The sequence below is a fragment of the Schistocerca americana genome, chromosome 3 (genome assembly GCF_021461395.2).
Source record: "Schistocerca americana isolate TAMUIC-IGC-003095 chromosome 3, iqSchAmer2.1, whole genome shotgun sequence".
NCBI lineage: Eukaryota > Metazoa > Arthropoda > Insecta > Orthoptera > Acrididae > Schistocerca > Schistocerca americana.
Window position 1 is genome coordinate 315,432,823 of NC_060121.1, and position 12,928 is coordinate 315,445,750.

General features: G+C 40.1%; 1 protein-coding gene across 2 annotated transcripts in view; it reads left to right on the forward strand.

Moving 5' to 3' along the window:
• The window catches only part of LOC124605346 (collagen alpha-1(XVIII) chain-like), a 650,709-nt gene that overhangs the window by 601,793 nt on the left and 35,988 nt on the right, over positions 1 to 12,928 (forward strand). For both annotated transcript variants that reach the window (XM_047136964.1, XM_047136965.1), the window contains exons 21-22: positions 8,289 to 8,414; positions 10,864 to 10,969. In XM_047136964.1, coding sequence (XP_046992920.1) covers positions 8,289 to 8,414; positions 10,864 to 10,969 — 232 coding nt within the window. The remainder of the gene's footprint in view (positions 1 to 8,288; positions 8,415 to 10,863; positions 10,970 to 12,928) is intronic.

Below are 12,928 nucleotides of genomic sequence, written 5' to 3' on the forward strand. Positions count from 1 at the left end.
CGCGATTACCTCCGTCGTGGAGACGTGGAGAAAAGGGGTGAGAGGCGTGCGTCAGAGGAGGCGTGACGATCTGTCCATCGTGTGACACGTCCACAGCGGCGTTGGGCAGAAATGTGGTGAAATACGGTGCCAATAATACGATATCATTACACCTCAAATGAACATCCGAGCTCTGGGTTTTTTTTTTTTTTTTTTTTTTTTTTTTTTTTTTTTTTTTTTTTTTTTTTTTTTTTTTTTTTGCGTGCCAACATCTAGCTGTTTGAAGCGTCGCCGAGTCCGAGGGTGACGTGGCGAGGCGCCACGCCTATGCACCCTCACAGTGGAAGGCTGTAGGCTCCTTCGACTCTAATTTCGAACTTGTGCACCGAAATGGATAAAGTGAAGGGGTTTCCAAAAAATGGGATTTTAATTTTGTTGCGCAGTTTACTTTTTGTTTAAAGTCTCCTTTAATACTTATAAGTTGACCACATCCATTTGCCTCAAGTGTCCATTCATTCATTATGATCTTGGTTCTGTCTTAGTTCACGTTTAGACGAACTTCAGAGCACACTATTCAAGTTCGTTAACTAATGTCTGAAGTTCTCCTTTGGTATTTGCCAACAGAACCATATCATCAGCAAATCTCATGTTAATTAATCTCTTTCCCAGAATTTTGATTCCTTTTCTTTTACAATCCAATTCAGACATCGCTTCTTCTAGGATTACTGAAAATAGTTTTGAAGATGTAGAGTCACCTTGTTTTACTCTCAATTATACGGGAAATTTATTCGTTTCTTCAACAATACTCACAGACATTGTGGAGATTTTGTGTATGTTGTATAGGATTTTAATATAGTCCTGTCCTAACATTATTCTGTTAGAACTTCACACAGATTGATGAGTCATCGAATCGAATGTCTTCTCAAAATCTATAAAGCAACGCAAAGAAGTAGATGGTACTCATTTTTCTACTAATTGTTTCAGTTGTACTAAATCCTATGTGAAACTCAGCTTGCTAAGTGGATTGAGCCAGTTTAAATGTAACACACTCTGGTAGTCATATTTCCAGTGAATACTTTGTAGAGACGGACAGAAGGCTGATAGGGTGATAAGTCTTCACATCTTTAGTACTACCTTTCTTATATATTAGGATTTTTCTGACTTTATTCCAATCTGTTGGTAATTGTGCAAACAAATGGAAAATAATTCCTCATCCATGAGCTTTAAAATAAACACTAAGAGGTCATCACAGCCTGGTGAAGTTGATTTTTCATCTTACCTGTAGCTTGTTTGACTTCTGAGACAAGTATTTCTGGCGTTTGGAAGACAGAAGTGTCTAATTCATCAAGGATTAAGGCATCATCATTGATTTTACTGTACGCGTTACGGGTTACTATAAAAATATCCAGGACAGTAGAGTATTACTTTATTCTCTGTAATGCGGCCTTGATCTGCGTCTACCGCTATTAGCTGATTCTTTTCAGTCATAAGCTCTCGGTTGCCCATCATTAAACTAGATTTATTTTCAAGACTGGCATCCAGCGTATCTTCTTCATACTTGTTGATGTCTTCTTTCGCGAGCTTTCTCAGAGTCTTGAACAATTCTGTATATTCTAACTTTTCTCTTTCTACTTTCATTTTTCTTTCTTTCCCATTAAACTTATCGTTTAATTTGTTAGCTTTTTTCGTTGCTTCTGAAATTTACACAAACCACTCACTTCTTCAACTGTTGTGGTTAGTACCTTTGTTACGTGTTCTGTTTTATATTCTTTTAATTATTCTTTAATTCTTTCCTGAATTTTTTCCGTTCTTCGAGATTTTTCAGATGCAAAATATTTCTTTTCCCTTTAATTAGTTTCAGTCTTTCATGTTTCGTATTAATTCATGCTCTTATTAATCGATGACCGTTCTTTGTATTTAACCTGTTCAGCACAGAGACGTCTTTGATACTCTGAGGCATGTTGGCAAAGATGAAGTTATAAAATGACTTTTAACTTAATAATATGAATATTTATATATGTACACTACTGGCCATTAAAATTGCTACACCAAGAAGAAATGCAGATGATACACGTGTATTCATTGGACAAATATATTATATTAGAACTGACATGTGATTACATTTTTACGCAGTTTGGGTGCACTGATTCTGAGAAATCAGTACCCAGAACAACCACCTCTGGCCGTAATAATGGCCTTGATACACATGAGCATTGAGTCAGACAGAGCTTGAATGGCGTGTACAGGTTCAGCTGCCCATGCAGCTTCAATACGATACCACAGTTCATCAAGAGTAGTGACTGGCGTATTGTGACGAGCCAGTTGCTCGGCCACCATTGACCAGACGTTTTCAATTGGTGAGAGATCTGGAGAATGTGCTGGCCAGGGCAGCAGTCGAACATTTTCTGTATCCAGAAAGACCCGTACAGGACCTGCAACATGCGTTCGTGCATTATCCTGCTGAAATGTAGGGTTTCGCAGGGATCGAATGAACAGTAGAGCCAAGGGTCGTAACACATCTGAAATCTAACGCCCACTGTTCAAAGTGAGGTGACCGAGACGTTTAACCAATTGTACCCCATACCATCACGCCGGGTGATACGCCAGTATGGCGATGACGAATACACGCTTGCAATGTGCGTTCACCGCGATGTCGCCAAACACGGATGCGATCATCATGATGCTCTAAACAGAACCTGGATTCATCTGAAAAAATGACGTTTTGCCATTCGTGCATCCAGGTTTGTCGTTGAGTACACCATCGCAGGCGCTCCTGTCTGTGATGCAGCGTCAAGGGTAACCGCAGCCATGGTCTCCGAGCTGATAATCCATGCTGCTCCAAACGTCGTCGAACTGTTCGTGCAGATGATGTTGTCTTGCAAACGTTCTCATCTGTTGACTCAGGGATCGGGACGTGGCTGCACGATCCGTTGGAGCCATGGAGATAAGATGCCTGTCATCTCGACTGCTAGTGATACGAGGCCGTTGGGATCCAGCACGGCGTTCCGTATTACCCTCCTGAACCCTCCGATTCCATATTCTGCTGACAGTCATTGGATCTCGACCAAAGCGAGCAGCAATGTCGCGATACGATAAACCGCAATCGCGATAGGCTACAATCCGACCTTTTTCAAAGTCGGAAACGTGATGGTACGCATTTCTCCTCCTTACACGAGCCATCACAACAACGTTTCACCAGGCAACGCCGGTCAACTGCTATTTGTGTATGAGAAATAGGTTAGAAACTTTCGTCACGTCAGCACGTTGTAGGTGTCGCCACCGGCGCCAACCTTGTGTGAATGCTCTGAAAAGCTAATCATTTGCATATCACAGCATCTTCTTTCTGTCGGTTAAATTTCGCGTCTGTAGCACGTCATCTTCGTGGTGTAGCAATTTTAATGGCCGGTAGTGTATTTGGAGAGAGAGAGAGAGATTGATTTTTTATTGAGTTTTTTAATTTAAGTCGTAACTGGTACCTGAATTTTGGTTTCTGCCTCCTTGAATAATCAGCTTCTGCACCAGTTGGTGAAGTATTACAATTTGGAGGTAAGTCATTGTTCCTTAAGATTTAAAACACGACTCTGTTAGTTACTTGGCCGTATTGCGGATAGCTTTGAGCCTAAGTTTTCGTTGATTTTCATATCTAAGGGACCACTGTTGTAAGTAAATAAGATCAAACATCTGCTTTACGTGAGAAAAGGAGATTCCTTGGCACACAAACTTCCTTCAAACTACACGCCCTGCTACATCAAAATTGGTCAGTGGAGTTCAGCACCATACTATTGTACAAGAACATAATCCAATTACTGTAATTAAGAAATTATAAGAGGTTGTTACGTATTGAATGAAAACTATAGAGAATGCATTTCTTTTCCTGAATTTTAGTGAACTTTGTACACTTACAATTCTGTCGATTGATAGACGGCGACGACAATGAAGTTCACCTCCTTTTCCAAGAACAAGATGTTTCTATTCTTCACTTCCAGAAAATTTGTATACTTAAATGTTTGGCAATTCTCACAGATACTTTACTCGGTTTTATCAGTAAAATATCAATTTTTATTAAATGCCACAATACGTTCTGGGCGACGGCCTAGCAACACGTCCTCTTTCCACAATATACAGATTAACAGTCCTCTTTTTTTAATAAATCAATTATCTTTCTTTTAGAGTCCATACTCAAAGATTCACAACTACTATCGCTGCGGGGACTGCGCGTTAAAGAGTTTCTTGCTGTCCAGCTGCGCTTCACTTCACTTCAAGTACTTTTTGAATCGCATTTACATTTACGGTATTTACATACATTAATGAGCTTCACAGAATAAAATCAGGCACAAATCAATTAATTAAAAAAAGCACTGAGGCACACATTACATTATAAAGTCTATCTCATTTTTTCAGTTCAAAGTCAGTATCCCTCCAAGTCCATTTGCGACTAGCGAGAGAAACAGTGGACTAAGGACTGCACGCTGGTGAACGCATCGCAACACGACTTCTCCGACCCACAGACGACTCGTTGATATTTGTTTTTAAGGTAGTAGTTGCACCACGATACTGTCTGAGAAAGTGATCTGCACCATTGTCATTACTAATATACTGAAGTTAACAATACCAAAATTCTTGCTGAAATCAAACAGTATTACAACGGTGGCTTCATACCTGTCCATTGCGTGTTTGATGTCGTCAGCCAGTTTGATTAACGTAGATGCTCTGCGATAGTGTTTCCAGCAACCTTATTGACATTTGTCACTGATGTTATAAGCCCTAAGGTGGTCTGTCTGCTGTATACGAACAGTGTGCTGTAAAGCAAGGGGAGACAGAAGCCAGTTTGTATCCCTATTTTGGCAATGCTATTTTGGTGGGTACTTTTCAAAAGAAATATAAGTGATAAAACAATGAAATCTTAACTGCATATATATAACATATATGCCTCAATTTACAAGTAAAATGAACATAATACCTGTTATTGTTTTGGAGAAAAAAATCTTTTTTCTTTCACTTGTAAAATTTAACTTTTTTGTACATTAATTATTATAAAAGAGTTTCTGATTACTTGTAATAACTTACTACCATCTGCAGTACAAATTGACTAAATTTCATGTTTCTAACCCCATTAGTTTATCAAATAATGGTACCTGAAAATTAAAAAATGTAGTTTTGAGAAAAAACCACTTAAAGTTTAACATTGCAATTCTAGTATAGTTAATGATGAGAATTACTTACCGCTAATATTTTCCTGCACCATACTGAGCACCGTCTGAATCATACTGATCTTCTTTTCCTCTCTTGGTCCCTCTTCTTTTCTGTCTGGCTTCTTTTGTGCATTTTAAATTAGCAATATCTGCTTTGCGGATTCTCTCTTTATCTATTTGCACCTAGGATTTTGCAGTATTTCCACTAGACTTCATGCCCAATAATTCCAAAGCAGCCAGAATTACACCATCATTGAAGGAAGAAATAGCATCATAAACACCAAATTTGAGGGTTGTAAGCTGAACAAATACAGTTTTCGGTAACCGGTTCCAAATGATAAAGTTCACACATTCATTTAAGTTTTGGGTTTTCCCATGAAGACATTTCTTCAACAAGGTATCTTTATAAAGGTCTCTAAATATGGCTTTAATTTCATTTCATTTAATTAAATGCTGTGTATTATCTCTGCATGGCGCAAAAAGGAAGGCGTGGCATTTAAATGCCACATAGCACAGAGTGTCAGGAAAACCATCATACCTCAAGAAAAAATTGTCATATATATATATGTAACAAAAACTGTTTCACGCAGGAAAGACCAGGCATTTCAAATATGCTAAAACCTAAAAATCGAATTTTTGAAGACCACTTGCCTTCCGTCTCCACATAACCCATAACTTCCCAGCGTGTCTACATGGACTAAATTGTTGACTAGTTTTGTTTTCACTTCATTGTTGGCTTACAATTATTTTTAGCGTTGGCGGCCACATATTGTTTTCAGGGAGGGTTTGAATTTACATCACGCCCCCTGATCCAGCAGTCCTCACGGATGAGGATTCGGGTGATGAGGATGAAGGAGGAATAGCAGATAATCTCAATCCTAGACAACTCCGGGCTGAAGCTGAAATAAGATTAACAGACACACACACAGAAACAGATTTCAGAAATATAGATTACAGAACAGAAATATGCAAAAAACCTGGGTTCATGGTGCACTAATTTCAAATTTGATGTCTTTTCATGAATCCATGCTTTGACACGTATGTTGATAAGTCTGCAGTGGAAATTTTCGAATTATTATTTGATGACGATCTGATACAATTCCTAGTTGATGAGTCAAACAACTACGCACTTTTCAAGAACTTTCCAAATCCTAATATAACTTGTGAAGAAATGAGGTGTTTTCTGGGGATCCTCATTCTAAGTAGGTATAACTCTCTCCCTAATGAGAGGTTATACTGGGATTCCAATTTAGACACACGAAACGATTTTGTATGCAATGTCATGAGAAGAAATCGTTTTGAACAAATTCTTAGATTTCTGCACTGTAACGACAATAACAAATTTGTTGATAAGGACAAGATGTGGAAAATTAGACCCTTTATTGAAATAGTAAGAGGCAAATGTAATAAGCTTTTTGTTCCTCAGAAACATCTGTCTTACGACGAATCAATGATAAAATATTTTGGGAAACACTCTTGCAAGCAATTTATCAGGGGGAAACCGATACGATTTGGATATAAAACATGGTGTTTATGCACTACTTCTGGATATCTGGTAAATTTTTCCTTTTATCAAGGAAAATCACCCAATCCAAATACATTATATGAAGCACAGTTTGGTAAGGTTACTGCCCCACTCGTTCAGATGATAGATGATATGACACTGGATGTAAAGCTACTGCCATTCCACGTTTTCTTTGACAACCTATTTACTGGTTTTTCTGTTCTGTCATACCTGAGAGAAAAGGGCTATGGAGCAACAGGCACTATCAGAGGAAACAGAGTTCCCAAATCGTGCCCCATTTCCTCAAAGAAAGCGCTAGTTAAAACGGAAAGGGGGTATTTTGAATCCTCACTTTGCGAGGATGATGGTGTTATAGTCACAAAATGGATGGACAATTCAGTGGTTACTGTAGCTTCTACCTGTGAAGGAGTTGAAAAAAATGGTTCAAATGGCTCTGAGCACTATGGGACTTAACATCTGTGGTCATCAGTCCCCTAGAACTTAGAACTACTTAAACCTAACTAACCTAAGGACATCACACACATCCATGCCCGGGGCAGGATTCGAACCTGCGACCGTAGCGCTCACGCGGTTCCTGACTGAAGCGCCAGAACCGCACGGCCACACCGGCCGGCCTGTGAAGGAGTTGAACCTGTATCATTTGTAAAAAGATATTCCGCAAAGGAGAAGAAGACAGTTCAAGTACAACGTCCTCAAATTATCACAGCCTATAATAAACACATGGGAGGAGTGGATAGGATGGATGAAAATATTGCTACGTGCAGAATAAACATTCGAAACAAGAAGTGGTACTGGGCTTTACTTTCTTGGCTGATTGACGTATCTGTACATAATGCGTGGCAGCTGAAGAAAGGAACTGGAGCTAGGACTACTCAACCTCAATTCAGAAGAGAAATTGTACAAGTTTACCTAAAAAGATATATGAATCCCGTAAAAGGAGCAGTCCTATGTGTGGATACAAATCGTGTGTTCCAAGTGATATCAGATATGATGGTATAAAGCACTATATCAATAAAGCTGAGAAGAAGAGAAGATGTGTAGGTTTGTACTGCAAACAGAAATCATCAGCTGTTCGCTCAAAATGTGGGAAATGTGATGTAGGACTGTGTCTAGAATGTTTTGGAGTGTACCATGAAAGTTAGTAAAACAAATGATTTCGAATTATTTTGTGTATGGTGTAATAAATTGGTTTGTAAGAATTATTTTGTTCAAATTTTGCCTTACCTGTATTAAAATTCTGATTAATAAAACATATCTTCAAATGTATTTCAATATCACAGAAAATATTTCAAATATGCATCTGAGTGCCCAGCGCGTCCATATGGACATGTTATGTTCCAGACAAACTAAGACAGAGAAGAGTCAAATAATAGCTTATATGCACTACTTAGATGCACAAGAAGTCAAAAAATTGAAAATAAATTTAAATATCCAGTTTTGAAAAATTCGGGCAGTTAAGGGTTAAGTACTGCAGGTAGTATGTCGATTGGCGTTAAATCGCTCGGTGATTTTTGGTTACAATTCTTCGATAGCGGCCGAATTAAACTTCCACTCAGCAGGGATGAAACGTAATGGTGCCTGTGTGTTCACAGCTGAAGGGCGACAAGGGAGACCCCGGAGTGGGCTTGCCGGGCCCTCCAGGACGCCCGGCGCCGCCCTGCAACTGCAAGACGGCCTACATACCCGTGCCCGGGCCACCGGGTCCTCCAGGTCCGCCGGTGAGTCGTCTGCCACGTCACACTCTGTCACTCCTCACCATCTTCCTAGCATGCGCGATGTGCCGTATTAAGCGCGCTTTGGCAAACCACTTATGTGGTGATCACTTTATTACATTATCTAGTTTGAGTAGCTATTCTGCACTAGTACAGTTATTAATTATCAACAGTTTACTTAAGTGTGGCATTTACAATTAATAAAAGTGAAAAAATTAACTGTTCCAACTGTAACAATGTAACAGAAGCATATGATTATTGTTTTTATTTCTACAACATTTATATGTTTTGGAGCACAACTAAACTGATAGTACCATGTGGTTAAAAGTAAAATGTAGCTACTCACAGAGGTCCAGTGTGGGCTGTAATTATCGTGTGACAGCGAAACTAAGTAGATATGCTAATGTGTTAATGCGGAACCAATTTACGCTCGAAAAATTTAGTTCCAGTTTTGGTCCCCAGGTACAGGTTGCGCTGTACAGCATGTCGTCGACGTCTCCACTGCTCATATTGAACAAACTGCGTAAGCAGCTGTTAATAATAAAATCAACATTATGGCTTTCTCACTTGTTTAGCCTATTCTACCGACGTCCCATTCCTAATTCATTACAAATGGAAACATTTCTTTCTTGTGTTCACAGCGCCAGATTTGCACGTGGTGGCCAAAACTGGAACTCATTTTTTTTTTCACTGTAAATCGGTTCCGCTTTGACGCATTAGAATATCTATCTAGTTTCGCTGCCATAAAATAGTTACAGCCTACACTGGATCTCTGTGAGTAGATCCAATTTCATTATAACGACCTGGTTACAAAGTCGCTTAATAACTGAGTCTGGGCTGTTTGTACCAAAGCAGTTAACACATTTCTACCACTCACAAAGAATAAAACCACACTAGTAACATGTGTCTTCGATTAAAGGTAATCTCGGAGTCACTTTCTTGGTTATTAGTTCTTATCTTGACTCTGGATGTATTTTAGTCGAGTACGTCTGTGCATTCCTGGAGTACGTCTGTGCATTCCTGTACTAGGCAGTTCAAGGCAGGTTTCTGTATTCAACCAAAATTGTGGCTTTCACGCTACGAGCACAGGAAAGCACGTAATGATGTAGTGTGTGTGTGTGTGTGTGTGTGTGTGTGTGTGTGTGTGTGTGTGTGTATGTGTGTGTGAGAGAGAGAGAGAGATTGGCGATAGTCAATGGTCAAAGTATTGAGCAACCTTCTAGTAGAACTTGTAATGTCTCACATTATGTATTATTTTATGTCCATGTGACTTTATATTTGACTGACTTTTTTTTAGTTACAATCACCATTGTTTGGTCTAAACAAGTTCTTAAGAAAATTAAGAGATATGAATCACGTGCTAACGTAAATTTACGTAAGTGGCGTTGGAACATGCATAATTAGTGAGTGATGAAATCTCTCTCTCTATATCTATCTTCTTTTTTAGATCTGTTGGCAGTGTCTCGTACCTCCACGTTCTTTAGACTTTCTTTGACTGTATTTTCAGTATCAGGAAGGTACTAAGCATAGGAGACTTAATCGTATCTACGTGTTCCTTGCTTGTGGCACTAAAATTCGATCCACTTTCTAGCAGTAATAATTATCATAGTTAAACTTGTAAATACATGTCTTACTGTGTATTTGACAACATTTACTAGTATTAAGTAGGTATTTACTCTGTAAATGATGTTTCTATGAACATTTATTTCCACATTACCGCTATGAAATAAATTTATATTTTTTTATCATACGGTTTCAGTGAAAAGCATACTAACATCCTCGATTTTCCTGAAAGAATTTTCACTGTGCGGCGAAGTGAGATCTGATATGAATCTTCCTGGCAGGTTAAAACTGCGTGGAAGTAAAACTGTGAGTCGTGTTTGGGTAGCTCAGTCGGCAGAGTAATTGTCCGCGAAAGACAAAGGTCTCGAGTTCGGACTGCGTCGGGCATACTGTTATAAACTTCCAGTAATTCAGTCCTGAATTTACTTCATCGTTTCGTTGCTGCCGGATACGATTCCTACAAGGCATACATGGAGTATTCTACAGGACTGAAAACGTCTTACGAAAACACTGCACTGCCAGTTTCTACCCAAAGATGAATCTCGATAATTATTTGCTCAATCCTACGATGTTACAACAACACTATGTGTCCATTGTCGCCAGATTGGGCAAAATAACGCAAATTCTGCTCTCATTCGATCTTCGCTGTGTCCTCTGGTGCTGACAGCAGTAAGTTGCATTGAGAACAATTCTTTGCGTCAGACCATCAATACCATTATGCATTCTTGATCTTGGAATCATATAATACGAAATAAATATTCACGAGAAAGTCATGGATGACACGAAACGCATGATACAACGGTGAATTCCGCTATAGCAAAATAAGTGATGCTGGTTGCAGCAGCTTTGTTTCCAAAAGAGTGCAGGTAGCTGAGATGTTTCTTCTGTGCAGGGTCGCCCTGGACTGTCCTATGAAGGACAGAAGGGAGAGCCAGGGGAACCTTGCAGGAACGGCTTCCGCTTCCTGCAGTACGACGACCCCAGCGCTGGCAATACAGGTGAGACAGTCAATTAAATAGATTCTCTTGACCCGTGACTTACAATCCAACAGCACAGTCACACACTATCTGATCAAATGCATCCCGACACCTATCAGTGGGCATTGACTTGGGATGGGTCCATCCTTCGCCTTATCACGGCATGAACGCTGCAGAGGACATTTTCAATGAGATTTCTGAATGCCTGTGGAGGAATCGCAGCCCATTCTTCCTCAAGAACTGAAACTAGAGAAAGTAGTGATGTTATACGCTGGATATGGAGCGAAATCGACGTTCTAAGTTATCCCAAATTTGTTCCGTTGAGTTCAGGTCATGATGCTTGGCAGGTCAGTCTATTTCAGGGATGTTATTGTCTGCATTACCTCACGGATGCTGTTTTATGACAGGGAGCTGGAGACTAGAAATCTACTCTGTAGGAATCAGCATGGGTTTCGAAAAAGATGATCGTGTGAAACCCAGCTCGCGCTATTCGTCCACGAGGCTCAGAGGGCAATAGACACGGGTTCCCAGGTAGATGCCGTGTTTCTTGACTTCCGCAAGGCGTTCGATACAGTTTCCCACAGTCCTTTAATGAACAAAGCAAGAGCATATGGACTATCAGACCAATTGTGTGATTGGATTGAAGAATTCCAAGATAACGGAATGCAGCATGTCATTCTCAATGGAGAGAAGTCTTCCGAAGTAAGAGTGATTTCAGGTGTGCCGCAGGGGAGTGTCGTAGGACCGTTACTATTCACAATTTACTTAAATGACCTTGTGGATGACATCGGAAGTTCACTGAGGCTTTTTGCGGATGATGCTGTGGTATATCGAGAGGTTGTAACAATGGAAAATTGAACTGAAATGCAGGAGGATCTGCAACGAATCAACGCTATGATGCAGGGAATGGCAATTGAATCTCAATGTAGACAAGTGTAATGTGCTGCGAATACATAGAAAGAAAGATCCTTTATCATTTAGCTACAATATAGCAGGTCAGCAACTGGAAGCAGTTAATTCCATAACTTACCTGGGAGTAGGCATTAAGGGTGATTTAAAATGGAATGATCATATAAAGTTAATCGTCAGTAAAGCAGATGCCAGACTGAGATTCATTGGAAGAATCCTAAGGAAATGCAATCCGAAAACAGAGGAAGTAGGTTACAGTACAGTTGTTCGCCCATTGCTTGAATATTGCTCACCAGTGTGGGATCCGTACCAGATAGGGTTGATAGAAGAGATAGAGAAGATCCAACGGAGAGCAGCGCAGAGATAAACTCCAGTGGAAGAATTTGCAGGAGAGACGCTCAGTAGCTCGGTACGGGCTTTTGTTGAAGTTTCGAGAACCTTCACCGAGGAGTCAATCAGTATGTTGCTCCCTCCTATGTACATCTCGCGAAGAGACCATGAGGATAAAATCAGAGAGATTAGAGCCCACACAGAGGCATACTGACAATCTTCCTTTCCACGAACAATACGAGACTGGAATAGAAGGGAGAACCGATAGAGGTACTCAAAGTACCCTCCGCCACACACAGTCAGGTGGCTTGCGGAGTATGGATGTAGATGTAGGTTGTCTCGCTGATACAGTCATCTTCTCCGAACTGTTGCTCTACTGTGCAGAGTACACAGTGTTGTAAAATATGCTCATTGCTCCTTTCCTTCCGCATTTAGTGTTTTTTTAAGCGTAATGAGGGGACCACACCCTAACCGCGAAAAACATCCCCACCCCTTAACACCACCTCATCTGTACTTTCACTGCTGGCACTACACATAATTGCTGGTAACTTTCTCCAGGCATTTACCATATCCAAACCCTTCCATCAGATTGCCACAGGATATAGTATGATTCGACTCGAAATCACTCGTTTCCAGTCATCCACTACCCAGTGGCGTCGCTCTTTACATCATCTCATGCGCGGCTTAGTGCTGACAACAGAAATGTGTGGTTTATGAGGAGCTGCTCAACCACTGTACCGA